Below are 27,147 nucleotides of genomic sequence, written 5' to 3'. Positions count from 1 at the left end.
CCCCCCGCCCTTGCCTGTTCTCTCCTCTTCTCTTCCTCTCTTATTCTCTTCTCCCCACCTTTCTTCTTTTCACTTCCTTGTTGGATCTAAACTCGGCATCTTGAATCAGCAGCCTGCAGCCCATAGCCGTGCTTTTTGTTTCCAAAAAATGACATGATACCACCTACGTCATACAAAATCAGAGTATACTTTGAGACTATTCCTGACATGGCGGTGGTCTGCAGGCTAGCTGATGTTTGTGTATTTGTTTATAGAATGCCTGACTGTGTCTGTCTCTGCCCCTGACAGGAAACTGGCAAAAAAGCGCAAAGACGCCATCGGAACGACGCGGCAGGAAATGACTCACATGGTGAATGCCATGGATCGCAGCTATGCTGACCAGAGTGCTCTGCATGGAGAAGATCCCATGGCCGTGACATTCATGGACTCTCACAACTACAACAACAGATGTAGGTTCACGAACAAGACCGTTATTATTGTTATTATTTAGCATAAACATTAGTATTAACCGTGGACTACCGTCGAAACACAACTCAACAAGTCTCAACAAATCTAATATTCAGTTTTATCCTTTTACATTCTAACACGCCGACTTATTTTCATCTTTCCTCTCTTCTATTCTCACTGATGAGACTTTGATTTAGATCTGATTTTGCCTGGGAAATGCCTGAAACGATTAATCGATGATGATTAACAGTTACCAATCAGTGTCCTAATCACCTAATAATTTCATCTGTTGAAACAACTCAAGAATTGATTCAACCGTATCAGTTTTACAATTTAAAAAAACCCATTGACAGTGTAGAAAGTTCACGTATGTTTATGTCTGATGTGTGAACGAAAGAATTGCTAATAAATAATTTCTGTCTAATTCATGGCTTTACCAAAGCACATCGAGCATGTCGAGCAAAGCACAAATTATGGGATGGTTCTGTCGTAGATAAATGATCCTCATATTTATATCCGTGGCCACACAAAGATATCCTCTTTGAATGCTCACTTTAAGGTCCTCGTGTACGTTTGAGTAACACTGAAATTTAGGACATTTCCTCACCGTGTTTCCTCCCACAGTGCCCAACGATCCCCTGGTTCCAACAGCTGTGCTAGGTGAGACTCCTGGCATGGATGGATATGTCCCATTTACCACCAGCTCCCTTTAGTGATCACCCATCCTCATCTTAAATCCTTGTAGCCCCCTCATTGTTCATCACTACATAGGTCCCAATTTAGTGTCCTCAGACGACGTCAAAGCCTCCATTACATCCTGCATCCTGTGTTATGTACTTTGATCTCTGTCAAGTACGTTTTTGTGGGTGAATAGTTTGGCTTGACTGAAGTTTTAGCACCACAATTCTGTCTCATCCACATTTTAGAAGTGCTAACTCAGATCTCTAGTATTGCCACAGACATGAACTGAAATTAAACGGAAACACAACAAAATTACAAAATGGATGTTTGGATTTGGTTCAAAGGCAATCGAATGATTTGTAATGGATTAGAATACATGCGGATGGCAAAACCGTGTGTTCATCTTTTATCTTTTTTTTTTGCCACCTAGTGCCAACACTCTGTGTAAAACATTGCCGGTACTAAAAACTCCAACAGCCAAGCACTTCATCTGTCGTACTGTGTTATCCCCAGGTTCAATCACTCCCAATCCAAGCCATGGTTTCTGTTTCCTACTGAGAGTTATTGATATTCACAGTAATTACCATCATTCTCCCTCAGAGACCTCATTATTTACACAGTTTGGAGTTGTTTTAAGGCGTGCCATTTCCTGTCCCCGAAAAACGACAGAAACCGATGCTTAAAAGGAGGACGACAATTTGTCACATTGCCAGCTCAAAACGACCGCAGATTAAATCTGCGACATCAAGTGACAGTGAATAACTTAGTGCCTACAGGCCCATGTGCTTGGCAGAGCTTTTTCTATAAACTGGATCTCAAAGTCTGCTTGAGTATCTACCATCTGGTGCTATTCCCTAGGCTGAAGTGTGAAAGCTCTAGTTTTTGCCAAGTTGGATGCTCCTCCAGCTCCAATGTTGCACTGCAATGTGTTTATCTTTAGTTTAGTCTAGTTTTGACGCTGCAGCATCATGCAGAGTTCTAACAAACCCTTCAGGGCTCCACAATCCACGCTGCCACCAAACTGTGTTAACCAACTGATCCATAGCCTTTGATTGAGAGCGAAGGCTGCAGTTATTAATCTGTCTTGGCCAATCACATCACAGACTGGGAAGGAGTAGCAAATGAACAGGCAGTGTCGGGTCAAGTTTACTGTTAATTGGCCTGACGAGGGCTCAGCAAACCTTTAACGATCAGTAATGAGCTAACATGTCCTCAGAGCACACACACGCATCAGCTGGACGAAATAAACAGTGTCAGTTAACAAACAGCGGTGGAGATGAAATCACTCGGTTGTTCTGCAGCCCCGAGCTACTCCATTATACGAGCTGTCAGTCAGTGCGTACTGCCGTCAACTCACGTTATCCCCCGCTCACCTGGAAGTTCTGTAACAATTTGACCCCATAATTACCTGCCTCGATACTGCTTTTTCAACTTCCGAGCTCCCAAAATGCAAAGTTCATTATATCATGCCATACTCACGAGTGATAATTAAACCGGCAACAGTTCCACGCTACAGAGCAGACGCTTGCTCGTCTGTGGTTTCAATGTATTGTTTCATTCCTAATACAACAGATGCTGAAACGTCTTAATGTTGGGAAATTTATTATTATTGAATAAAACCACCTACTTTTACAATTATAATGGTATGGAAGGTGTAGAGAGCTTGGGATAGCATAGTGAAATATGAATGAAGCGACAAAGTTATAAATAGGACGTTGCAGTAGACTTAACAGCTCATTTTAAGTTGTTGTGTCCTGCTTCTTAGTGTCTTTCATGTTGCCAAAGGTGTGTTTTAGTCAAGTGTTAATTCAATTCGTGTTTTTTGGCCACGCTCCATTGTTTTGTGAGATCATCAATGTTTTTCATCATCCATTATTTATGGCCCTTTGGGGTCCATGTACACCGATCAAAGGTTCCACAGTAACCTGTACTTCATGTTTTAGAGTCTTACTAACAAATACTAACAAACGAATCCTTCCATTCAGCCGTCTGACTGAACCTTTTGCTCTTCTCTTTTCCTGCTGCTTTAACATGTAGTTCCAATCACAGGTGAGTTTAGACAGAGAAAAGTGACTTTTGGTTTGGTTTATATAGATACAAGTAATGTGTTCAATATCAGTGAATGTAAATCCAACCTACCTTAACTTATAAAGCTTTTTACTGCACGATTCATCCCACAGACCTGATTAAATACAGTGGATCTGTTTGATACGTGTTTTGTACACTAGACGGTATAAAACAGGGGAAGCACCGATAAATGCAGCTCAAATTTTGGTAGGTTTGCAATTTAAGTGACGAGTAATTTCCCCTCTTGTTGTAGATGAGAACCACAGTGCCTCTGGAGCGGAGAACAGCCGGCTCCTGGACGTTCCTCGGTATCACTGTGAAGGAACCGAGTCTCCTTATCAGACGGGACAGCTCCACCCCGCCATCAGAGTGGCCGACCTCCTGCAGCACATCAACCTCATGAAAACCTCTGACAGCTACGGCTTTAAGGAGGAGTATGAAGTAAGATTATAATAAACAGTACTAGTAGCAATAACAGTTGTATTAGTTGCCTGACTGGTTAAAGTGGCAACAACTGTTCATGTAAAGCAGTCATGTTAATGTTGTTTTTAGAAGTACTGTTATTACCTTAAGTATAACCCAGATAGGGGTATTTCAGATTCTATATCGGAGGACGAGACGGTTCATACATTACGATATGTGAAATGTACATTTTTAATGTAGAGAAAAACACAAAGCTTATAAAGAAAGTCAATGATGCTTCATTTGATGTTTTGGCTTTACATTAAAATGATGAAATGACTATTACGGTTGAGCTATTACTCTTTATTTGAGAGTATTATCGACTAAACAGTCAAAGTGCTACAAACCGTGTTTTATTTCCTTTTCTTGTGTATCTAATAAGCATTATGTCACCATTGGTGTACCCATGGAATAGTCACTCAAGTACTTCTTCCTGCTCGGAGTCCTCCAGTGGGAATGATATGCTTGGATCCATGACGTGTAATTTCCTTTTGTATATTTTTGTCTGTTGTTGGTGATACAGAGCTTCTTCGAGGGCCAGTCGGCCTCCTGGGACGTGGCTAAGAAGGAGCAGAACCGCACCAAGAACCGCTATGGGAACATTATAGCATGTAAGCAAGCTTTAGTCATGTATGTTCACAACACAAGCTGCAATGTGCTTTACAAGAAGAAGAAAAGGGAAAGGAGGGGGGAAGTAGAGAACAAATACTTCAATACATGTGCCTTTTGACATAAAATAGCCATATGTCCTGAAAGAAACATTTTATTTCTATGTGTCTTCCTCTTTATCTCACTGTCTCTTTGTTTTTCATCTCTTTGTGATTGCTCTCTCCAACCCTTGTCCTCTTGCGTCTCTCTTTAGATGACCATTCAAGGGTTATTCTCCAGCCCATAGAAGACGACCCCTCCTCCGACTACATCAACGCCAACTACATCGATGTAAGTGGAAACGCATCGAATGCTACTATTGGCTCCCAACGAAACCAACGAAACCACACTCCCTCGCTCGTATGTCAGGCCTCTATACCTTTATTGCGTCTACTAGTCATCCATCGTGCCATTTTACGCATCCCGCCACCCCGAAAACACATCATACATACACTACATGTGTCTTTCCCAGATGTCCGTTCTGTCTGCTGTCTCTCCATGCATGTGCATTCTAAAGTTATCATAGCATCCTGATGCAGCTCATTTAAATTACAGTTTAGTCTATATGAGTTACATGGGATAAAACTGTCGATTTTAGTTGTTATTTGGATTTAGTTGGACTCATTTTTACAGTGGGACAACCATTTAACATCAACAGCTGAACAAAGAGAATTGTTGAGAGAGTTGACACAAAGTGTGACTCCAGGAAGCCGTGAGCTAAGAAATAGTCAAGTACATAACAGCATGTGTTGGAGCTAGCCGAGCTGCTTCCACCTGTTTTCAGTCTTTACGCTAAGCTAAGCTAAGCTAAGCTAAACAGCTGCTGTTGCTAGCTTCATATGTATTGCACAGACATGAGAGTGGTATCAATCTTCTCATCTTACTCTCCGCAAGAAGGGGATGAGAGTATTATCTTTAAGCCACTGCATTCAGCCTTCAGTCTATTTAACTTTTTACTAGCTCATCCACTGATGACAGTATAGCATGAAAAATCTACTTTAAGCCTCTACAGAGCCTGAGTTGTTTCTTCTTTATGCAGTGTCCGTTCTTCTACGAGAGAAACTGAAAAGACAGTTTTTACACTTCAGGTCCATCCATCCTTTTTTTATCCATTTTATCTATCGTTTCTCCGTCCATTCACCTATCACTACAGAACTCCACCCTTTCCCATCTCCACCTCTCCACTCTGCTGTCACCTTTACAACAATCATCTGCATGTTAGTCTCTCACATTTAAAATGCTAATACTGCTTATGACATGCTTTTCCATAATATCACTACTTTCCATTGAAACTATCACATGCACGCTACCACCTACATTAAACTAGAACTAGGGTGAATAGAGTGGACACTCCCTGGTGTATCCAGCTTATCTTTGTCGGTACAGCTGCGGTTATGGCTGTCATGTCATTTGGAGTGTACTCAAAAATGAGATTGTAAACAACCAACTTGTTGTTTACAAATGCTTTTTGCTGTAAGAATCTCAAACGCCATCAGGAAGTGTCCTCTCTATTCAGTCTAATTCACAATTTTTGATCATATTTTTTTTTTTTTTTCTGCATGTCTTGTTCAAACTTCCATTATATCAGTACAACTTTTCTTTTTCTGATTGACACTCACTGACATTGTTGTGCTTTCTTTCTTTCTGCCTTTCTTTCTTCCACTTGTTCTTTCTGCCTGTGGCTTGGGCTGTAGATTTGGCTGTACAGGGATGTAAGTATCACTGTGGATTCCTTCATTCACGCCCCTCAACCGTTAACAATGCACATCCGTTCTTGCACTCGTCGTTACGTGCATCGGGTCACGTTGTCCGCACACTTTGAGTTGCTGGGGCCTCTGCCGCATGGAAGATTTCACACCATCTTGCCCTCCCACCAGTCTTGCTTAAATCCCACTATGTGCCGTTCATTTTACTTATGCGCGGTACCTTTTTGTGTTATTGCTATCAGGAAATCTCAATCAGTGGTTGTCAAAGCTTTTTGTACCTGTCTGTAGATTTCGGCAGGGCCTCACTTTGAGCCTCATTTTGCCATTTTTGATCATTCGGAAATGACAGGTAGAAGTACTGAGAGTAAACGTTCTTCCACATACCTCAAGACTTAGAATACACACTGTAAATGTATCCCAAAAGATGACAACTACATTCATTATATCATCAAATTATTTCTGTTAACTTCAGCTCCATAATCTTTCTATCTCCACGGGTGAGAACAAGCTTCCAGATTAGTTTGGACAGTTATAATGCTGCACTCTGGACGTCTTGAACTGTGATAATAGATTGATGGTGTTTTGTTTTCAGGGCTACCAGAGACCAAGTCACTACATTGCTACTCAGGGTAAGACACTGAAACATTTCTTCATAACTTCAGTTTTCTTCACACTATAGAAACCATACACAGTGCTGACCGTGTGTGTCTCTGTGTCTGTGTGAAGGTCCTGTTCATGAGACCGTGTACGACTTCTGGAGGATGGTGTGGCAGGAACAGTCGGCCTGCATCGTCATGGTAACCAATCTGGTGGAGGTTGGACGGGTAAGTTCCTCTTCTCGTGCGGTGGAACTGGGCAAGGCATCTTTCCTGGCGCCCCATAGTTGTTAAATGTGTTTTACACAGATTATTCGGGCCCTTTTGACAATTTGCATAGCCAGATAATATATAATAAATCAGAATCATGTAACATTTTGAAGTAGCTTTAGCACATACACCAGAAAAACACTGAAAAATATTCTTTTGAAGTATTTTTGTTGGTGTTGATGTCATTTGAATTGGTGATAATTGAATAAAAAAACTGTATATGACTGGTGCAAAGAAATGTGTCTCTGCTGTGCTGCGGTTTTATTGGTAAATCTGCAATATTTAGGGAATTATATTGTATTTTTTGTAATACGTAAGAAGCTGTATCTGCCACTTGACCCAGGTCTTTGAACACATATTATAATCACTATACTGTATTTGATTAAATGTGAAATGCTGTTTTTGACAGGTTAAGTGCTATAAGTATTGGCCAGACGATGCAGAGGTGTACGGAGACTTCAAGGTGACGTTTGTGGAGGTTGAACCTCTTGCTGAATATGTGGTCCGCACATTTACGCTGGAGAGGGTGAGTACAATATGTTTAGCTTACATTTTGCATCATTTTGTTTTGTTTTCATTTTGAGCTAAGCATAATTAACATCATTGTTAAATACTTAAATGCTTGTACCTAAAATATGTGGAACTAGTTGAGTGTTTATCTCTTCTGTGTGAGTTCAGCACAGGTTTCAGTCATATTCAACGGCTGAATACATAACGACGGGCTCCATTAAATGTAATCTAAAGATGTCTTTTGTCTCTATCTCAGCGTGGTTTCAACGAGGTACGGGAAGTCAAGCAGTTCCACTTCACAGGCTGGCCTGATCACGGAGTTCCATATCACGCCACAGGACTACTTTCCTTCATCCGCAGAGTTAAAATCTCAAATCCACCGTCTGCTGGTCCAATTGTGGTCCACTGCAGGTATAGAAATACATAAAGACGTTTTCATACTCCAGCACACATGATTAATATACACCCTTATATCTTAAATATACATACCATAGTAAGAAATAAATAGGCTTATCTCTCTCAAGTATTGCCTTGAAGAATGATTTCTCTGTGGGTGTGTCTCTCTGCAGTGCTGGAGCAGGGCGGACAGGCTGCTTCATAGTAATCGACATCATGTTGGACATGGCGGAGAGAGAAGGTGTGGTCGACATCTACAACTGTGTGAAGGCTCTTCGCTCTAGGAGGATCAACATGGTACAGACTGAGGTGACTGCATTACCCATCCTCCATCTGCATCCACATCTCAGACAATAAAAGCGTAAGACTCAGCCATCAGCATCTTTGCAGGCTGAGGTGACGGCATCTATCTGCCACCCGTTCATGTCATTACATAAACAAAATTAATTTCCTACACGTTGGATCTCTGGAGACAACGAGGCAAAACATATTATTTTGATTACATAGGGACCACATGCTCCATGCATGAAATCATCTTTCATGAAATCATCATGATGTTTTTTATACCATCAGTGAACATTGCAAAATGTACAGAATTTGAGTCTGTAGCAGTGTAACAACAGTTCATGTCATCTATCATAACAAAGAAATTCACAGCCATTCACTAAAGCAGCATTCAATTCACATTCAATTTCCTGTGTGGACTGAGTGAAGTAAACCAAAGCTCGACAGTCATCATGTCATCTCGTTCATAGCTCCACGTCCCATCGGTAGTCACCCACTCAAAGTGTCGGCATGCTCACTTTCATTCGGCATCACAGCTGCTCGTGTTCCCCACGTGACACGTTCTGTGTGTTTAATTGTTTGTCAATGTTTTTATCTCGGAGTGAAATATAATAACATAAATGTCTTGAATTTGATGTCTTCAGGAGCAGTATATATTCATCCACGATGCCATTCTGGAGGCGTGTCTATGTGGAGAAACAGCTATACCAGTCTGCGAGTTCAAAGCTGCTTTTTATGAGCTGATCCGCATCGACTCGCAGACCAACTCGTCCCATCTGAAGGATGAGTTCCAGGTAAACCTAAATACAATCTGTGTCTTCCACCCTAAAAGTAACAATCCTATCTTCTGAATGGTCAGAAACAAAGCAAAACAACTGTGTTATTGCATTTTTTACATTTACAATAAAGCTGTGCAGCTGAACGTAAAGAGTAACTTTAACATTTTTTGAAGCTGAAAAAAACCTATTTTCCCATGTTTTTGTGTCCGACTGACTAATTGGGACAACAATTTTTGAAATTGGTCCAGTATGGAGGGAGCACGCTGCAGCTTGCAAGGGTAATTGCGCAGCGCCAATGTAATGTTGTGTGAGTCAGTCTCTGTTAAAACATTGCAAACAGGCGGCAGATTGTAAGCATGCATCCAAGAGGAAGCTACGAAAATGTCAGACACAGCGTCCAAATATAGCCAGACAAAATAAGTGGATAAGTACGAGAATTAATCGAATAACTCTGCTTGTGCACTAACTTTCATATTGTATATCTGTCTCTCTTTGTTCAGACGTTAAACTCGGTGACTCCTCAGCCTCAGCCTGAAGACTGCAGCATCGCATTGTTGCCTAGAAACCAAGACAAGAACCGCTTTATGGACGGCCTTCCTCCTGACAGATGCCTTCCCTTCCTTATTACGATAGACGGAGAAAGCAGCAACTACATTAATGCTGCTCTGATGGATGTAAGTGTAGAACACACGCACATACATTAAGGTTGTGTTATTTTCAACACATCCAGCGAGAGCGGTTTGGGACATTTCACACCGTGTGTGTTCTTTTTTTTGACGAGAACATGTGGAGCCTTTTAGACAGATGTGTTGCTTTAACACAATTTAAATTTATGCAATGTGAAAAAGTATTTAAAAAACTGTGTATGATGTCCCAAACTGCAATCAAATAGTTGTTGAAAATGACACACGCTGTTTAAGAAGTTATACACAAATGATGAAGAGAAACACGTGTACATGCAGATATTTCTGCATATATGCTTATGCAGACAACGCACACAGACTCCCCTCCCTGTTTGTGTGATGCTGTGTTTGTGGTTTTAGCAGCAGAAGTCTAGAGACAAATCCAGGTTCTGAAAAGACCACTAGCTTCTCTGGCCACCACCCGATCAGTAACAGCCTCGTTGTTGCAGGACATTGTTTGCATTGACAACACGTTGCCCATGTACCATGACTTGAACAACAAAGTCATTAAGTAGGTTGAAATTTAAGGTAAGATGGCAATATCTGGTCATTGCCTGTCTTACTGTTTAATGTTGATTAGCAGGTCTGCTAGAACAGGCAGAGGGGAAGATAGTAAGGGGTGGGCTGTAGATATAGTATGATAATGGTCGAAACACAAAGTGTAATATATGCATGGTGTGGAAAGAAACCTGGCTTCTCTCCAAAGCTGTTGGAGGACAAAAATACTGTAATTGCTGTAAAACTTTCCAATTTTCAAAAGTTTATATTTAAAGTTAAGTCACTTACCTTTGGCCTCTCTCTAACCAAGCTCTCAGAGGAGTTCCAGGTAATGGGATTTCACTTCAAATCTCCAACACTGGATTTGTTTCATGGCTTCAGTGTCATTCTGCCACCAGGTTCATATTTAGCAAAGCCATTCACACCCTCAATCCTAAACCTGACCCCGACCCCTCAAGTCACCAACATCATCCACTCCCATGTCTCACATCTGGCTGCACATTTTCATTCAGGATGAGTCGGGCTCAGTTCACTTTCAGTTCAGTCAGTTTGTTATGTCAACAGAAACTTTAGTCTTTTGGTTGATTTTATTGTGTGTCTGACATCTTTGCCATTGGAGACATTTTTAACTGAACATAAAGTAAACTGGCCCCATTAGATGTAGATCTAGATGTACGGTACGCACAGTGTATTTGTAAATGTAAAGCATGCTCCCACCTTCACATTTAATAGGCCCACTGCATGATCATGTGACCAAACATCACCCGTGTTGCTTGCTGTCCCACAATACAGTATGAATGAGAGAGAGAGAAAGAAAGATGTAAAAAACAGAGAACATAACTTATTGCTTCACATTGTGAAATGACACCTCTGTTTGTATGAAAGGCCTGACATTATTTCTGTTGTCTTGTTTCCTGCAGAGCTACAGACAGCCTGCTGCATTCATCGTTACCCAGCATCCTTTGCCTAACTCTGTCAAAGACTTTTGGCGTCTGGTTTACGACTACGGATGTACCAGTTTGGTGATGCTGAATGAGATCGACCTGGCTCAGGTAATTCACTTTAGTCTTGGCTTAGTTAGTGTCATGACTAACACATTACATAATGTGAAATATCTGTCACTGTTGTACAACTCTTAATAACAACAATATAGTATAACTTTTTATAACTTTATCATACTATAACATACAGGCACAATTAACTAAAATACCACCTACATGATATTATAAGCAGGAAAACAAACAATGATATCTGATAGATCCAACAGTCAGAACCAAGAATAATCAACCGGGAAGTAAAAGCTCTTGCAGACCGCTCTGGAACAATTACTGGGGTCAGCTGTGTCAAATAAAAATCAAATTAAACTCCAGTCTGACCAGAGAGAAACCTTTATAATACTGGAGGAGATAACCCTGTCTTGCGGTTATTGCAAATTTGTATTAAAATGCTAATATTGGCTTAAAATGTCTATCCTCAAAGTCAACACCACAGAGGTCAGCATATATTAACAGACTTTTACGGTCTACAAGGGTAGAAAGTGGTCCTCTGCTCACCAAGGCCTCAAATAGGCATAAGCCAAACAACATATAGGAAAATAATAGTTTACTTACAATATTAAATTTTTCCACTGTTATTTCTTGCTGTTTCTCTCTGTTTTTATTGTTGTCTCTAAATGCTGTCACTGTTTCTAAGCAGGGTTGCCCTCAGTACTGGCCGGAGGAGGGCACGCTGCGTTATGGTCCGGTCCAGGTGGAATGTATGTCCTGCTCAATGGACTGCGATGTGATCAGTAGACTCTTCAGAGTCTGCAACCTCACCAGGGTTAGTAGATTAATATTGTGTTTATGTGGTAACTCATCAGTCTCCTATATAGAGATAGATATTGATATATATAATAGAATCCATTCCAATAAATGTGTGTGTTGTTTGATCTTTTCAGCCACAGGAAGGCTACCTGATGGTCCGTCAGTTTCAGTACCTGGGGTGGGCGGGACACAGGGAAGTCCCCGCCTCCAAACGCTCCTTCCTGAAACTGATCTTGCAGGTCGACCAGTGGCAGCGTGAGGGAGAGGAGGGAGAGGGAAGAACCATCGTGCATTGCCTGTGAGTTCACGCCGAACGTACAAAATCCCATGTACTTTACTTTCTGTTATTTAGTAAGAGTTTGTTTGTGAAAAACAATCTGTAGCACTGTAAGGAACAAAAGAGAAGTCTGTTGACTTTTTTTACTACAAAAGAAGCGAAAAAATGATCTAGCAGTGGCCGACAAGGACTTCTATCCACTTGAGGAATGGTAGTTAATACCAGTTATCTTGGCACCATTTGATGATTCGTATAGAAAGTGTTAATGACTCATGAAACTCACTCAGAGTGACACCTCTCTTTAAACAGAATGTCTCTTTGTCTGATGATGCACAAGCTTTTACTGACGAGCAGGATGATTTGTTACCTGTGTGCCAAAACATCAGTGCAATGAGCACTGGGAGAGGTGGCAACACTGCATATGAAATATTATACTGTGTCACATATCTCTGTATTACTCTCTGTGTGTTTGCAGGAATGGAGGCGGGCGTAGTGGCGTTTTCTGTGCCAGCAGCATTGTGTGTGAGATGGCCAAGAGACAGAGTGTGGTCGACGTCTTCCACGCCGTGAAGACCCTGAGGAACAGCAAACCCAACATGGTGGATACTCCGGTGAGAAAATACAAACATATCAGACTTTGTCAAAGATTGAACCAAAAATATGAACATGTGATCGCCCAGATATTAAGGTCAGTTTGTCTGTCTGTGTTCTGCTCCAGGAACAGTACCGCTTCTGCTACGACCTGTCCCTGGAGTTCATCGAGTCCTCCTAAACAAAGGAGAGAAGAAGAGCAGAAGATCTTTTCACTTCCCACGTGTTGGATCCTTTGCTTTCACTTGGTCCCGACTCCCCTCTGTGGCGGCCGTTCTGTAGCACCCATTTTGCGTCCCTACAAGTGGAAATCGGCTCCTTAAATCCAAACAAAGGGAAACAGACTTTTAACAGAAGGAGTGCAACAGAGAGGGAGGTGTTACTCCTCTTACTCCTTTATGCTTATTGTACAGCTTTTTGAGTGCCAGTGGGGCCCTGTATGTTTTGGGCCTCATTTAAATGTTTAGCCCCTCCCTCCCTCCCATGGATTTGATGCCTCATGCTGTTTCAGCTGCAGTACCCAATGTGCACTGTAGATGTCTCTTCCCCCCCCCCCCCCAACTGCAACCACAGCTTTTGAATAACTGCAAGTTTTCAGTGGCCCCGCATTCCTGCTCTCATGCTCATCATTTGTGAGTAACTAGACAGTGTTGGCCATCTCATCATGGTGATGTTTGAATATTTGCAGCAAGTACTTTTGTATAAGAACAAGAAACGTGATGTTACTGCCTGGCCAAACTCTGTGAATGCTTCTTTTTCTAATCCATACATCAGCAGCATCTTCCTGTTATTTTCCTGAGTCAGAACATTATGTATTTAAGTACATGAAAGCCACTCTGAACCCATTTTCATTGGTTACACACACAGTAGGTTGTCAGATAACAGAACACATAGAAAACACCCTAAATGTCAATGTAAGAATTAGACTGACAGTGGAACTAAAACAGGAAGTGTACATGAGGAGTAGAAGGCTTTCCATTGTATTTTTTTTTACGACATCATGAAGTGGCAACTTGAAACATGATTAGTGTAGGATTTTCACTAAAATGTATACGTTCAAAGAAAGTGTGAAATGTGTCATTGTTTATGTTTCCCCGCAGTCACTTGCAGCGCTGATTTGTTGCATCTTTTATCGATCGACTGGAGAGAAGTTTTGAAGTCTTCTTTGTACCCTAAATTGTAAAAATTGGAACACTTAAGATTTTTGGTCAACCATGTCACATTAGCATAATCATGTTTGTTTCAGGGCCGGGCCCAATGCACTTTCAATTCAGCCAATTCAAAAATGGGATGTTTCATTTCAAAAAACCCGAGAATGGAGAGATTTGGGAAGTTCTATTTTTGCTTTGAATGGACTCGGAAGTGAACTGACCCCAGGCCTCGTTCGTTTTGTGCACTGGTTGCCAACACTTTTTGTTATTATTTTGTAGCTGATGTTTATTCATAAGCCAAAGACTTTGTGTAAATATGTCTATATGGATAAAGCACATTGTTTGTATTTATTGTTTGTTTACTTGCATTGCTTGTAAGAACAATCATTCTTCATCCCATGTTTACTCTGCCACCAGCGCTTCTTAAACTGCGAGTCGGGACGCAAAATGGGCTGCCAGTCTGTTTCCTCCGGAGCGGTGAGAGCGTTAAGTATGATCAAACCAGCCCACAGAGGGTCCTGAGGTAAAAGGCTACATCGGCTCAATTTGGGTTTCGCGAAGAGAAGTTTAAGAACCCCTGACTGAAGCTGTATATTAAAGCATTAGAAGTAGTTTTTCAGTATCTAGGTGGAATTCAGTAGTATTGTCTTGTTTTCACTTAATGAAACTCTCTGTGATGTTACCGTGGTTTATTTGTGTAAAAGCCCATTGCTCTTGTTTGTGGTCAGTAGAACATCGGTGCATTTACATGCACAGGGTATTTTTGGATAATAGCTCCAATGTCCTAGTCGGGATAAGCTGTTTGTCCTCATCATATCCTGCTCGCCATTATCCCTGAATACACACGGACTGAGTGATGCAAACAGGCTTAGTGAGTGAAACATGCAGGAATGTGAAACAAAAACATGTATTGTGCCTAATCATTTGAATTTCCTTGTTTGATACAAGCATTTTAACAGTATCTTAGATCGCAAACCAGGGCTTTGTTGAATGCGTTTCTCATGGACGATCAATGTTTAAAGACCGTTTGGACCATGACTCAATGTGTTTTATGAATCACAATGCTTCATGAATTCTTTGTGAGGCTTTGCGGTCTTACCAAATATCAGATGTGTTTCTGTTGAGCTCAAGCGGATTAAGAAAAAAAAAAAAAATCTAAATAACACACTTTATTGTAAATAAAATGTCAGAGGTTCCACTTGGTTGGAAGAAGAGTAGCCCCGGGTCTACTGTTAAGGGTGTTATTGTAAATAGGCTATCATGAGAACTCTAAAAAGGCTCTATTGTTGGATGAACAGTAGAGATGATGGACACAATGTCAGAACATTAGTTCTGTTGTAGATAAAAAAAAAAGTCAGAGATTGTACTCCTGTAGGGCGCAACTTCAGATTTTAACAGATATTGTTTTTAAAAAAAAGCATAAAAGTGTCCTCTGATTACAAAACTTTATTCTTTTGGTGGAACATCACATTTCTGTTTATTTCTGCAGATTTGTGTCCGACCCAAAGGAGGGAGAGAGAACTCACGATGGTAATACAGTTTGCCAGTTGGAGTAAACGGAGTGCCATCTCTATAGCATGCAGAGAGACAGAAAAGAATGGCGAGTGTCAACAGACAATTAATGCAGTAAATCAACCTTCTTAACTACACGCATAAGGGAAAAACTAAGGAGCTAATCATGCTAAGATGCCAATAATTCCTCCGTAATATATCTGAAGTAATGGCCCTCAAGAGTAGTGAATGAAGCAGGTGTCTGGATGAGAGGCCAGTCTTGAGTATAGATATTCATGGTTCATAATTATTCTTGTCTGTAATGTTTGGCTTCTTTGCTGTAATAAAGACCACTTGTTTAATTACAACCTGTGTGGAGCGCTGTTTTCTCTCATGCTGATTAGAATGGAAGACACCTCTGTGAAATATAGCAGAAGGTAAGATGAAGTCAGTATTTGTCATCACAAACATGTGAATCTGTGTAGTAGTGACGGCCCTCTCCGGTCTGGTGCCTATACTTATCGGTCGAACAGAACTTTTTCACCGTAGACATTTTGACTTGTCATTGCAGGAATGATAAAGTTCCACTGAAGTTGTCCCAAGACGCGACACCAGTGCCTTGAAACTGCCAAATTCAATCGTACGCAAACATCATTCAATGCTGTGCTCTTCCTGCTGTGACACGATGTCACTGGTGGGCAGGGCTTCCCTCATCGGTACAACTGGAAACACCTGTGTTAACATTAAGTGTCCCAGTAACCCATGACTGTAAACCGGCATGCACAGTACCAGGACCTTAAGACTTTGCAGGGACACCAAGCAGGCCAGAGGGATATCATATACGGTAGTTTACTGTCTGTCATTCACCAATAAGATCACTTGATTTATTTAAATCATCACAGTTGTAACTAAGAGCTAGACATGTAATAAGACACAACACTTGGATTACCGCTCAGCGAGCGTCTTTCCATTTCTTATTGTATTGATCCTCAGGGAGTTATTCCAGAGAATGAACACTTTATCTGGGTTTTAGTAATTCCCCATGAATAACCTTGCCTTTGAGCTAAAATCCCACATGGCTTGTCTACTTCCTGGTACAGCTGCATCACCGAAGCCTCTCCAAACTCCCGGTCCTCATAGCGGAAAGAAGAAAGCGCTCTCTCACAGCCATCCTGTTTTCTTCAAAAAGTTTAATTTGCATAATTATTTACAACAGATGGTTGATAGCAGTACTTAGAAGAGGCAAAATATACTGAGCCACGTTGATAAAGCAGAAAAATAATGAAATGATATAAACTGTTATCCATTTCAGAACCTTGAATTTAAAAAAAAAAAAAAGAAAGTTTACAATTCATTTATAAGTAAACAAATCTAGAAATGAAATATTCAGCTTAAATTATTCTTACAAACACAAACTGATCTGTAGAATGCTGTAATACTGAACAGCAATGAAACACTAAATAATACATTCATTTTCACTATCCTGCATGCTATCTGAAGATCTTATAAAATAATGTTGACAAAGGAACGTTAAATAACAGAAACATGGTCAAGAGCGGAAAATAGTTCCATTTAAATTAGGTATATATTATATATTTATATATGTATATTTCTGTACAAATACTGAATATTTGGCATTATATTTATCCTCATTATTGATATATCTAACAATTCAAAATAGTTGTAAGCTAACCACAAACCTTTTATGCTGTACATTTTTTCTCATGTCACATTGCAAAACCCATAAGAGGCCTTCTGTTACTTCTACCCACAGCCACGACACAAGACATTTCTCCACCAAAGGCAAACAGAATTGTGACTTCTCTCTCCCCTCATAAAACACTGAAACAAAAAAAAGAACAGCACAGATTCAGAAACATTTTTTCCTCCCAGTTATACCGTCACAAGCAATTCCCCCCAAAAAATATGCAAATGTGGACAACATATGCCTGTCGATTCTGGTTGTGATCATGAAGAATTGGTGCAGAGACGAGCAGCGGTGTAAACTAGTATAACTGTCCTTCAGAGGCAATGTAGGCTGATTCACACTGACTCAGGCCCTTAACTCTGCAGATGGGCACTGAGGTCACAAGTAAAAAAAAAAATAAGAATAACTTATGAAATCAAACTAAGAAAGGACTTATAGATATTAAGTATGACAAAATGTTACATGCAAGCTTCTACATTGCCTAAAAAAGTTCTGATTTAACGTGACCAAAGCAAAAAATTCGCCTATTCAAAGGAATACTTTAAAACATTTTGGTAAATATGCTTATTTGCTTTCTTAGATAGTTGAAAAGATTGAACCTGTACGAAGCTACAGCCACCAGGACAAGTTAGCTCAGCTAAAAGACTGGAACCGGCTAGCCTGGTAACAAAATAGGCCTACCAGCGTCCCCAAAGCTCCCTAATTAAGATACAATATCTTGCTTGTTAATTTCCTACAAAAATCTATGTTGATTGATGACAATTTGTGGTTTTTATGCTGATCGATTTGGGTATGTGGCGGACTAGCTGTTTACCGTTTTCAGCCTTTATGGCTAAGCTACGCTAACCGTCTCATGGCGGGGGAAACAGCTAGTCACTTTGCCTAGTTAGCCAAGAAATAAACCAATACAACTCCTATAAAACCACAATGTGTCTTTTTTTCACTTTTTACGTATAGATTGAAGAAACATATATAACTTGGTAATTATTGAGGTGTTTTTAGGTGGATTTTGATACCTCGGGGCAGCCACAGGCAGACTGTTTTACCACAATACGTTAGCTTAGCTGTAAAGATATGGATGAAACAAACAAGACAAATCAAGTTAAATATTGAGCTTTAGAGCTGATTTTAGGGCGATTTGGTTACTTTTGGACAGAAGCCAAAAGCCGTCTCCCTGTTTCCAGGCTTTATACCAAGCTAAGCTAGCCAGCTGCTAGCTTCAGATTCACATTTAACAGAAACATATGAGAGTGGTATCAAGTGACTTATCTAACTCTGGCCTAGACAGCGAATATGCATATTTCCCAAAATGTCAAACAGTTAAGCAGCGACATCCACCTAAACGATACTGTAACAGCCCTCAGATTTAGGTTAATCAGGAGTCTAAAGATCAGGAGGAAAAGCTAACCTAAATATCTAAATTAGGCTTATTGCTTGAGGAGCAGATACACAGCCCAGTGTTACTTGCATGACATCTGTTTGGCTTGTGACAACAAGCAAAACTCTGATCCATGTCATCAAAAGTCACATGATTTATGAGAAGAGAGAGCAAGCAATAGAAAGACATCTTTGCAGTGCAACTGTATCTAAAACGAGGAGAAAAGCTTTCTATGAAAATTGAATGGAGTCTGTAAAGACGTCCTCAAGATGCGTATAAAGGAAACTCAGGACTTTTATCTTGAGGATAGAATATGACATGCTGTTGTAGTGTGTATGTGTGTGTGTGTGCATTTGATAGTTTTGGTGTGTGCTGATTGTCAGAATAAATAAACAAAAATAAAGCAAATTTAGGAAAGGTACAAGGAGAGAAGTTGGTTGATTCAGCACCTTTACAAACTTCTCTGAGGTTTATCTTTCGGACAACTAATAAAGGATGTTAGTCTAAAATATGGTGCTGCAAGCTGTGTTGTACAAAGCATAAACAGTTGTCTTAACGAGGAAAAGTGACCCTTAACTCATCACATCCATGTGAATCATTTTAGAGTATTATTGAAAGTTAGCTGACCTTTTCTTCACACTAGATACTGTAGATTGGCATAAAGTAACTAAGTGATCATGGACGTATATAGGATTGAGTACTGGATGGTTATGGCAGCACACGTTTTGCTCCTGTAGTGTAAAAGCACGATCGACGGCGTGCTTTCAGTGCTCTGTAAATGAAAGGTGATCTGCACCGGGGCCTGCAAGCTCTGCCGCCCCACAGATGTACCACTGCATAGTACACAGGCATGACAAAGTGTTCCTGTGGAGATTACAACTACTCCTACTATACCATGTTTGCTAGAACACTTAACCGTGAGGTAAATAGCTGTAGGTGATCGCCTGCCCGTCGTTGTATGAAAACACTATTGCACTTTTTGGCTGGTCAAGTTTTGTCAGTCTCCAGATTCTGTAGATGTAGATGTAGATGCCAAAAAGGCAAAAAAAAACATCCCAAGATTACAATATCACAGCTAGGAGGAAAAATAGATAAAAGACCTTTTAAAGAAATGATTTGCTAAAATAAATGTGCACTCTGAGATGTCATCTCCGCTCCCAGAAATACACTGATATTCTACAATTCTCTTTTGTTTTTAATGGAGCTGTATACGCTGTCATAATACATAAATCCAATTCTAAAAAATGTAACTGTATCATGGTGAATGGTAGCAGAACATCTGCATAATCTGAACCAAAAACATAAAAGTTAGCAAATCCTCCTTTGATATCCTCGAGACTGTATTGTGCTGTGGTTTATTACAGTAGGACGTTTGATTAGTCAAATATAAATGTAAATTCCTTTTCTGCAGCCGACCCAGCCCAGTTTCCAGCCCTTTGTAACGGTATCACGGACAAACCTGCACTCAAAGAGGTGTTGAAATCCTTTCACATATATCTCAACCCAAAACATTCACTCACAGAGTCATGTGATAATTAAACTGTAAGGCACCTGAGGATTTGTCATGTACATAATTGCCAAACTCCTAAGCCGCTCATATAGCATGGTGGGTCAAATATGAAACATAGATGCAAAAGAAAAATATTTAGCGTTTCGTCAGAGATGCCGCACTGACCTTGAGTCATCCTAAAGTATAAAACAACAGGAAAATGGTATGATTATAGAATAGCCCTGCTTGATACCACAAAAACACATTATATTGTGTGTTTCATGTCACGCTTATGGTAATAGTGTACACTCGCACTCGCTGCACCTGGTGTCCCTGTGACTTTTGAGGACATCTTTGCGTCTGCTATCAGTCTTAGCGACAGGTGATTGGTGCAAAAACAGCCAAAGTGACATAATTTTTCATTTAAGCCAGTGACGGAGAGGTTGTGAGCCTGGTTCCTGTCAATCCCTCTCCCACTTGGTTTCCGCCAGGCTTTAATGTTGGCGCTAGACCAAGTTGACCAAGCAGAAAAGGTCCTTTTTGATGTGCTAAACCAACCTCATTACCAGCTCCCAACACTCTATAGATTTGACTCATGCCTATGGTTGGAAAGTGGAGATGATTGAAACAGCCCTCAAGGAAAATTCTAGCAAACACAAGCACAAACTAGAAAGTACACAAAGGAGAGCCTGGATTGATGATGATGAGTACCAGATCATCGAGTAGTAAACATGATGGAATCACAGTATGCAGTCTGTGGGAAGTAGACTTGATTTGCATGACTTTCAGTCAGGTGGAAGAGCAGTAGAACCGTTAAAAGTAGCCCATCGACTGTTGTCAGAGTTGAGAGAAGCTGTTGTTAGTTCCTCCGGGGTTAAGACTTAGAAAGGAACCAGTAAACAAACGAGGACTTTCATATTTCCAACAGTATTCTATCCAAAAGATGAGTGAAGATGGTGGTACTCATAAACGTACAGGGGAGATAGAAGATAGCAGTGGCAATAAAATAGAAGAAGAGAAACTGAATTGACTGTAAAGTGCAAAAATGTCACATGAGAAACACCGTAGCGTGTGACACTGCACATCAAATTGTAATGGGAGAAGTGGGCCCTCTCTTGACAAATTCTGAAAGTGCAGAAATGAAGTACTGAAACACAAAACATTGAAGCACTGTAATTTGTCCAAGATGAATTGCCAATCTATTCTTCAGATTGAATGAAGAGGAAAAGGTTTAATGAGCTGAGATGACTTCAAATCATTTAGCTTCCTGTCTAAGGAGGGTAATTAAATGGAATCAGCCACACTCAGTTGGATCCTTCTTCTCTGAAATACGATATGAATGGCGTCTCAATGCTGGAGGTAAAGCCCCTCAGTGGAAAAAGATACTGTATTTTTAAGAAAATTATATCATTGAAGTTAAGAGTAAGCCCTTGCTATTTTATCAGTCTCTGTAATTATATAATGCACATGATGTTTTTAGGCAAAGTATTCTTCCCTTCAATTACTAGTCCTTCAGTGTATACTGGGGCACCGTATATGTACAGTAAAGCGATATCAATTAAACTACTAAAACTATAATTTGGTTAGAAGAAGGTGAAACAACAAGACATCCAGTCTTGTAAATATAATTATTGGTGCGTATAAATCTAAACTCCACAGAAAAGTGGTACTAATTCTCACAGTCTACATATAGAACTCTGTGTAAAAGTATCAGGAAATATTCTTCACATAAATAATTCTGTATCTGTATTTTAATTGTGTACTACAAGGACTAGTGAATGTAATATTTATAATCTATTCATTATTGGAACCTGATTGAATTGATCCTACTAGGAGTCAACTTTGTACATGCATTGAAACAAGACAATCTATTCTGAGAGACACGTGTTTAGTTTCAGTAATGGCACACACGTCTGTACATCCTGTGGGAAACCTGAAATCAGTGTGAAAGGAAGTACTGCCTTCAGTGACCTGGCATGTTGTCACTATGTGTTTTTTTGTGCCCTTTAATATTTCATCTGAAAATTAACCGAATGAATCAGAAAGACTGAATTGAGTTTAATCAAACTAAAAAGTAAGAGTTTGTCCAATTTAAATGGAATTTGGAAAATAGATTTTCAGCAGCTGCTCATCTCCTGGGAAGTTGTTTTTTTTTGCATCATTAGGGGCTCTACATTCATGAGTGTTTTGGTTAAGGCCATCTGGTAAGGTAAGGGTTTCAGATTTCGCGCTGATGAAGACATGTCACAAAGTAAAAGCTATTGGTCAATACAAGCCTCAACGCAAGCAAAACAAAAAACAAAAACATCATAATCCCAACAAGTACGCCTCACTCCCTCACACATGTATTTACACAGTGCCCCTCCCCGACTGAGTGCTATTCTAATTACAACAAAAAGGGAAACATTAAACACTGTATGCAGCATAATTCTATTGGCCCTGTGTCGACATTTGTTTTAATAAACTATTAGATTGGCAAATGAGGATGAATGTACGCATGTACCGCAAATGTTAGGGAAGCATTGTTGCTGTGATATGACATATGGACAGGTACAGTGCAGTCTGTTCAGCTAGCAGTATGCCCTTGGCTCAGGGTGGGCATATTCAATTTTACTTTAAGGTTGGTGGAATGTCAAAGCCTGTAACCTCTCCCATCTGATAAGCTAATATCACGGACCTCTTTGCATGTTATAGAAAGGAAGTGAAACCGTAAAAACCTTCTCCTCATTTGAATCACTGAGGGCAAGAGCATTGCAAAGATGATCTTTTCTAAAGTCACAATCTACCACAAGTCATCGGAGAGACAACGGGCACCATGTTAATAAATCTCTGTTTAAAAAGTCCTTGAGTGTGTGTGTGTGTGTGTGTGTGCGTGCACATAGGACTGGGTAAAGGACAACAGTTTCAGAGTAAAAAGCAGCACCATTTACTATAGTAACTGAATATTGTTAAAGTGTCATTTGCACCTGTCTTTCCTAGACTACATGAGCAGATCAAAGAATAACAACTGAAGTGTTTTCTTGTGTGTTATGAGATATGGTTTCTGTTAGCAAGACAAACGCACCGTCAAATGAACCCACAACTGTTTCAACTTTAAATACGAAACGCATACCGTAGATCGTGATGCTGGTCATATGATAGATACTGTAAGAATTCAAAGTGTTAGAATCACAATATTGTAATTACGAGCGGCCCGAATGCCATCAGAAGGAAATGTAAACAAAACAACACAAGGTGCAGGTTATATGACCGATAGAGTAACATGAAATTCTGTAGTAAAGTTTCCATTTCTGTCCTTGCAATTCAACTGCAACAATATCACATGAGCTTCATAAACTACATTTCCCTTGGAAATACAAACATGAATATTATAAGGTGCAAAATGCATTGTTTGATACAGTCACCTCTTCCGGGCTGCGCAAAACTGTTTTTCTTTTGTTAATAATTCATATTTGTTCTGCAATGGAAATGTATCCAGCAGCAAATAACGCACATAGCTTTAAAATGTATACTCCTAAGAGGGGGGGTGGGGGGGGGCGGGTGTTAAATGAATGAAAATGAATAAATGTGGTCTAGGATTTTTAGCCTTATTTTCTGATCTCATTCAGCAACACTGGTCAGCAGCTGCAGCATGCCTGGTTAAAGATGGATGGATGATATAAGTTGTGCAGCACCTCAGACACGCTGTCAAACATTTTTAATACCGTTCTACCGCAGACTGGCAGGAAATTGATCGACCACGGCACCAGGTTTTTAGCCACCTCCATAGAAAAGGCTGTGTGTAAAGTGTGAACCTTCAGCAGTTAGGCAATATTCAACGTATATCAAAGGCTTTTTTTTTTTTTTTTTGCCTCGCTAAGATACGTCACTGTGGGAAACATCAATCTCTGCTGCCGCTGTTCCTTCACACAGGGAGCTCCAGCCCAAGACCATTGTTGCTGGTGAGAAAGTCTAGAAAACTGGCACTTTGTGTTTCCCTTTGAATGTGGCACGTATAGCATTACCCTTACTCACAGTGGAGATGAAGACTGGAGTTGTAACAGTAATGGTTGTGACCAAATAAATGACTGACTTGACATAATGTTGCTGAAATGAAATTGAAAAAAAAGTGGTGAAATGTTTATTTTGGGATATGGGATGTATTCTCATTATAGCTACACTAGGCAACTTCACTGTTCAACTGTTAGTGGCTCATGTTTAACAACCCAGCTGGCCTGTGATACATGTTTTACCAAAAGGGAAAGAGGAAGAAAGTCAAATGCTGGTGTGTCCCATTTTCTCAGTTTTGAGCTTCATTCACTTTCTGTGGGAAAACAACCTGAATTATGGGACATCTTACTCAGGGAGAGATTGGGCGTTCTTCCTCATGGCCGTGCCACTTTGTCGTTTAAACTGCTAAAAAAAGGATGCGTTTACAACTGCAATCTTGCCTAGTGTAGCTTCAGCAGGGACAACCCAGAGAATGGCGACAAATTATGAAAAAGTGGTGGAGCGATGACAGATGACGACAGCGGACTGGTTGTGACGAGCTGATTTTGGGTGGAGGTGAACAAGAGGAGCTTAGGATGAATCCGTGGACCTCAAAGCCGTGTCTGGGCTTCAGGGATGTAGATCTCGATGCTGTCTGCCCTCTCTGTGACTGAGTTCTGTCTGAAAGAAGCTGCTCGTTTGGCAGCCATGAGGCGTCTGCGGGCTTCCTGTCGCTGGCGGTCCTGAAGGTCCAGAGAGCGCTCTCGCATTATACCACCACGCCCCTTGGATGGCCGCTTTGGCAAAGGTGGTGGCCACTTTCGCTCCTTAGGACACAGAATGAGGTGGTTAAACAAAGCTTATTGTTATTGCAATGTATCTGACAGAACAGGATGACTCACAGGGGAGGAGTGCAAACCAAACAATGCATCTTAATCAATGGTGTACAGCAACAATTGTTAGGCGTGACGATGTGTGCCAGATATTATAGATTAGAAATACATTTATCTAGTCATCCTCTTTGATAACTGTTCTGCTATAAAGTAGAAGTGAAAACACGACAAACGTTGTCAGAAAACACTTCCTTTACACATAATAAAGCTTACAGAAGCATTATTGTTTTCATTCTAGTGAGGTCATTTTTATATTGTTTAAGTTTGGTCATTGTATATTTTCTCATTATAGAAAAACAAGAGAGACTATTTATTCAGCTCAATATTAACCAGCAGATTGACCGGGGAGAGCATGATACATGTTGAATCAGGACAGGTCAATTAAATGCGAATAGGAGTTGTTATCACTACGCAGTGCACAGCCTTGGATAAATGTGAGCCTTTAACATATGAACTCTTGGTATCTTGGGTACATGTGTGTCGTGGACAGACCGAGGCCACTTTGCCTCAATAGTGAGAATTCATCCTTCTCCCCATTGCTGAGGCCCTGTATATTTATTTACCAGGAAAGACATTCATGTGAAAGGCATCTAGAAACACTACAGAAAATATAAACTGGTTATGTAGCCACAACATTACCGTTTACAAACATTTACCTGTAAAGGCGTTAAAATTTGACCCACACGACCTACAAATCTTAACCCAGCACTCACAGAAGCTTTCGAGTGCAAGGCAAACTGGCGTTAGTGTAAAAGTGTACTTGAAGGAGAGAAGCCCAATACAGAGCATCTGTGTCACTGTTTGGGCTCGGCTTCATGGAGCTTGCAATGTGCCTATTAACTGCTGGAGGTAAATAACTCTCTTACAACTACAACTGTAGCGTGGAGATAATTATCCGAGTGCCCTGAAGGATCCTCATCTACAAGAACCACTCTTACAAATGTGCGTTTATTTCAGCTGTTGGGTATTGGCGATTTAACTGGATGGTTTGATATTCTTAATGCTGTATGTTTTTCATTTTGTAGAGTGACATGCTTTGAAATCAAATTTTTAAAAATGCTATCAATTGTATGTCAGTAGCTAGAATATGTAGCCTGTTTGTCAAAACTATTTTACTTACAGATAAATATGGAGAATACAGATCTGACAGATAGAATTAGTCCCAAATTGTTCACAAATAGACTCAACTGAAGTTCTTTTTTTCTTTTTTTTTAAAGGAAAACATTTTAGAAGACGCTATAGCCGTCTAGGCTGAACTGGTGTTGCCTCCTAATAGTTGTCCCTGCAGTGTTAAGACAGGAACGATTAACCTCCTACTGGTCACAAGCCTATAAAAGGAAGGCAGATGTTGTTAGTGTAGTTTCTTCAAAAGCTGAGCGAGTTCGTCTGGAACCCATTAAGACTAATTGTAATGAGTGTATGGATCCAGTTTTACCTTCTTATCTGGGCTCTCCACCAGCTGCCACTGGTTGCTCTTGATCTGCTGCAGCTCATCAAACTTGGCAGTGACGTCATCAATGGAAAGCTGCAAGAGGTCCCAGAATCCAGCCAGGTCCTGAGATGTGGGTCTGGGCATGGCACTGGGGTCCTGAAGAGACAGTAAGAGTACACAATGTAGTGGGTTGTTTTGTACTCAAGACAATACTCAAGTACTGTCCTTCTTTGGTATGTGCAGGATTGCAGAACACTAACAAAACTAAACAAACTACAATAGAGAACCTTAGCCTTGTACTACCTGTTCTCAACCAGCATTATACCACATGCATCATACTTAAATTAAAAAGCAACAAAAATAAGCTAAACATTTTCTAAATAATTGGAAAAGAAATGAAATACTTAAATACTAAATCTGTGTTTTAAACTACAGCCTTCATTTTCAGGACATTTTGCTACTCATAGCCACCTCACCATTCCCACCACTGTGTGGCAGCACAGCACCAACATTGGTTCATTAACTCAACCTTACTCCCTTTACTGCCTTTCGTTGTGTCTTCTTTTTTAACAGCTGAGTTGGTCTATTGTGTGCTGGGGCAAAAACTATGATTAATAATTATTAAAGGTCATATTTACGGTCCCATGCAGTGAGGACAGAATGCATGGGGGAAGGAAATGCTGTTTGTGCACAAATTACATGTCATTACATGTTTTTGTCGAAATAAATAATATACCGTTATTTCATTCTACTATAATTTTGCAAAATTATCTGTGTTATCTTTACAATTTAAATGACGAAAATGCGGTGCTCAATGTTGCTGCATTCATGTGATGCACCGCTGTTCCCTACTGTCAACTGCAAACCACAGGTCACACTCATCATGCAGCCACACACAGACATGTGCTCATCACCACAGACAGTAAACACAGAAC

The 27,147-nt window shown here is 40.3% G+C and overlaps 2 protein-coding genes across 38 annotated transcripts in view; one reads left to right on the top strand and one right to left on the bottom strand.

Annotated features, from left to right (window-relative positions):
* The window catches only part of ptprk (protein tyrosine phosphatase receptor type K), a 63,186-nt gene extending 47,475 nt beyond the window's left edge, over positions 1-15,711 (top strand). For 2 of the 24 annotated variants that reach the window (XM_031861478.1, XM_031861468.1), the window contains 20 exons: positions 289-449; positions 1,072-1,107; positions 3,166-3,177; positions 3,449-3,636; positions 4,169-4,268; positions 4,520-4,665; positions 6,000-6,017; positions 6,604-6,640; positions 6,738-6,835; positions 7,287-7,403; positions 7,644-7,798; positions 7,957-8,092; positions 8,713-8,862; positions 9,348-9,521; positions 10,339-10,356; positions 10,949-11,080; positions 11,721-11,849; positions 11,968-12,131; positions 12,586-12,721; positions 12,829-15,711. In XM_031861478.1, coding sequence (XP_031717338.1) covers positions 289-449; positions 1,072-1,107; positions 3,166-3,177; positions 3,449-3,636; positions 4,169-4,268; positions 4,520-4,665; positions 6,000-6,017; positions 6,604-6,640; positions 6,738-6,835; positions 7,287-7,403; positions 7,644-7,798; positions 7,957-8,092; positions 8,713-8,862; positions 9,348-9,521; positions 10,339-10,356; positions 10,949-11,080; positions 11,721-11,849; positions 11,968-12,131; positions 12,586-12,721; positions 12,829-12,882 — 2,161 coding nt within the window. In that variant the 3' untranslated portion in view covers positions 12,883-15,711. The remainder of the gene's footprint in view (positions 1-288; positions 450-1,071; positions 1,108-3,165; positions 3,178-3,448; positions 3,637-4,168; positions 4,269-4,519; positions 4,666-5,999; positions 6,018-6,603; positions 6,641-6,737; positions 6,836-7,286; positions 7,404-7,643; positions 7,799-7,956; positions 8,093-8,712; positions 8,863-9,347; positions 9,522-10,338; positions 10,357-10,948; positions 11,081-11,720; positions 11,850-11,967; positions 12,132-12,585; positions 12,722-12,828) is intronic. The other 22 variants (XM_031861494.1, XM_031861487.1, XM_031861470.1 and 19 more) reach the window with 21 other exon arrangements.
* Positions 15,712-16,518: 807 nt separating this feature from the next.
* dlgap2b (discs, large (Drosophila) homolog-associated protein 2b) overlaps positions 16,519-27,147 on the bottom strand; it is an 87,665-nt gene continuing 77,036 nt past the window's right edge. For all 14 annotated transcript variants that reach the window (XM_031861504.1, XM_031861501.1, XM_031861502.1 and 11 more), the window contains 2 exons: positions 26,216-26,368; positions 16,519-24,714 (listed from right to left, as the gene is read on the bottom strand). In XM_031861504.1, the coding sequence (XP_031717364.1) occupies positions 24,499-24,714; positions 26,216-26,368 (369 nt within the window). In that variant the 3' untranslated portion in view covers positions 16,519-24,498. The remainder of the gene's footprint in view (positions 24,715-26,215; positions 26,369-27,147) is intronic.

This window comes from Anarrhichthys ocellatus, unplaced genomic scaffold (genome assembly GCF_004355925.1).
Source record: "Anarrhichthys ocellatus isolate YVR2014 unplaced genomic scaffold, GSC_Weel_1.0 scaffold25, whole genome shotgun sequence".
Classification (NCBI taxonomy): Eukaryota; Metazoa; Chordata; class Actinopteri; order Perciformes; family Anarhichadidae; genus Anarrhichthys; species Anarrhichthys ocellatus.
This window is presented reverse-complemented; position numbering and strand designations above follow the sequence as displayed.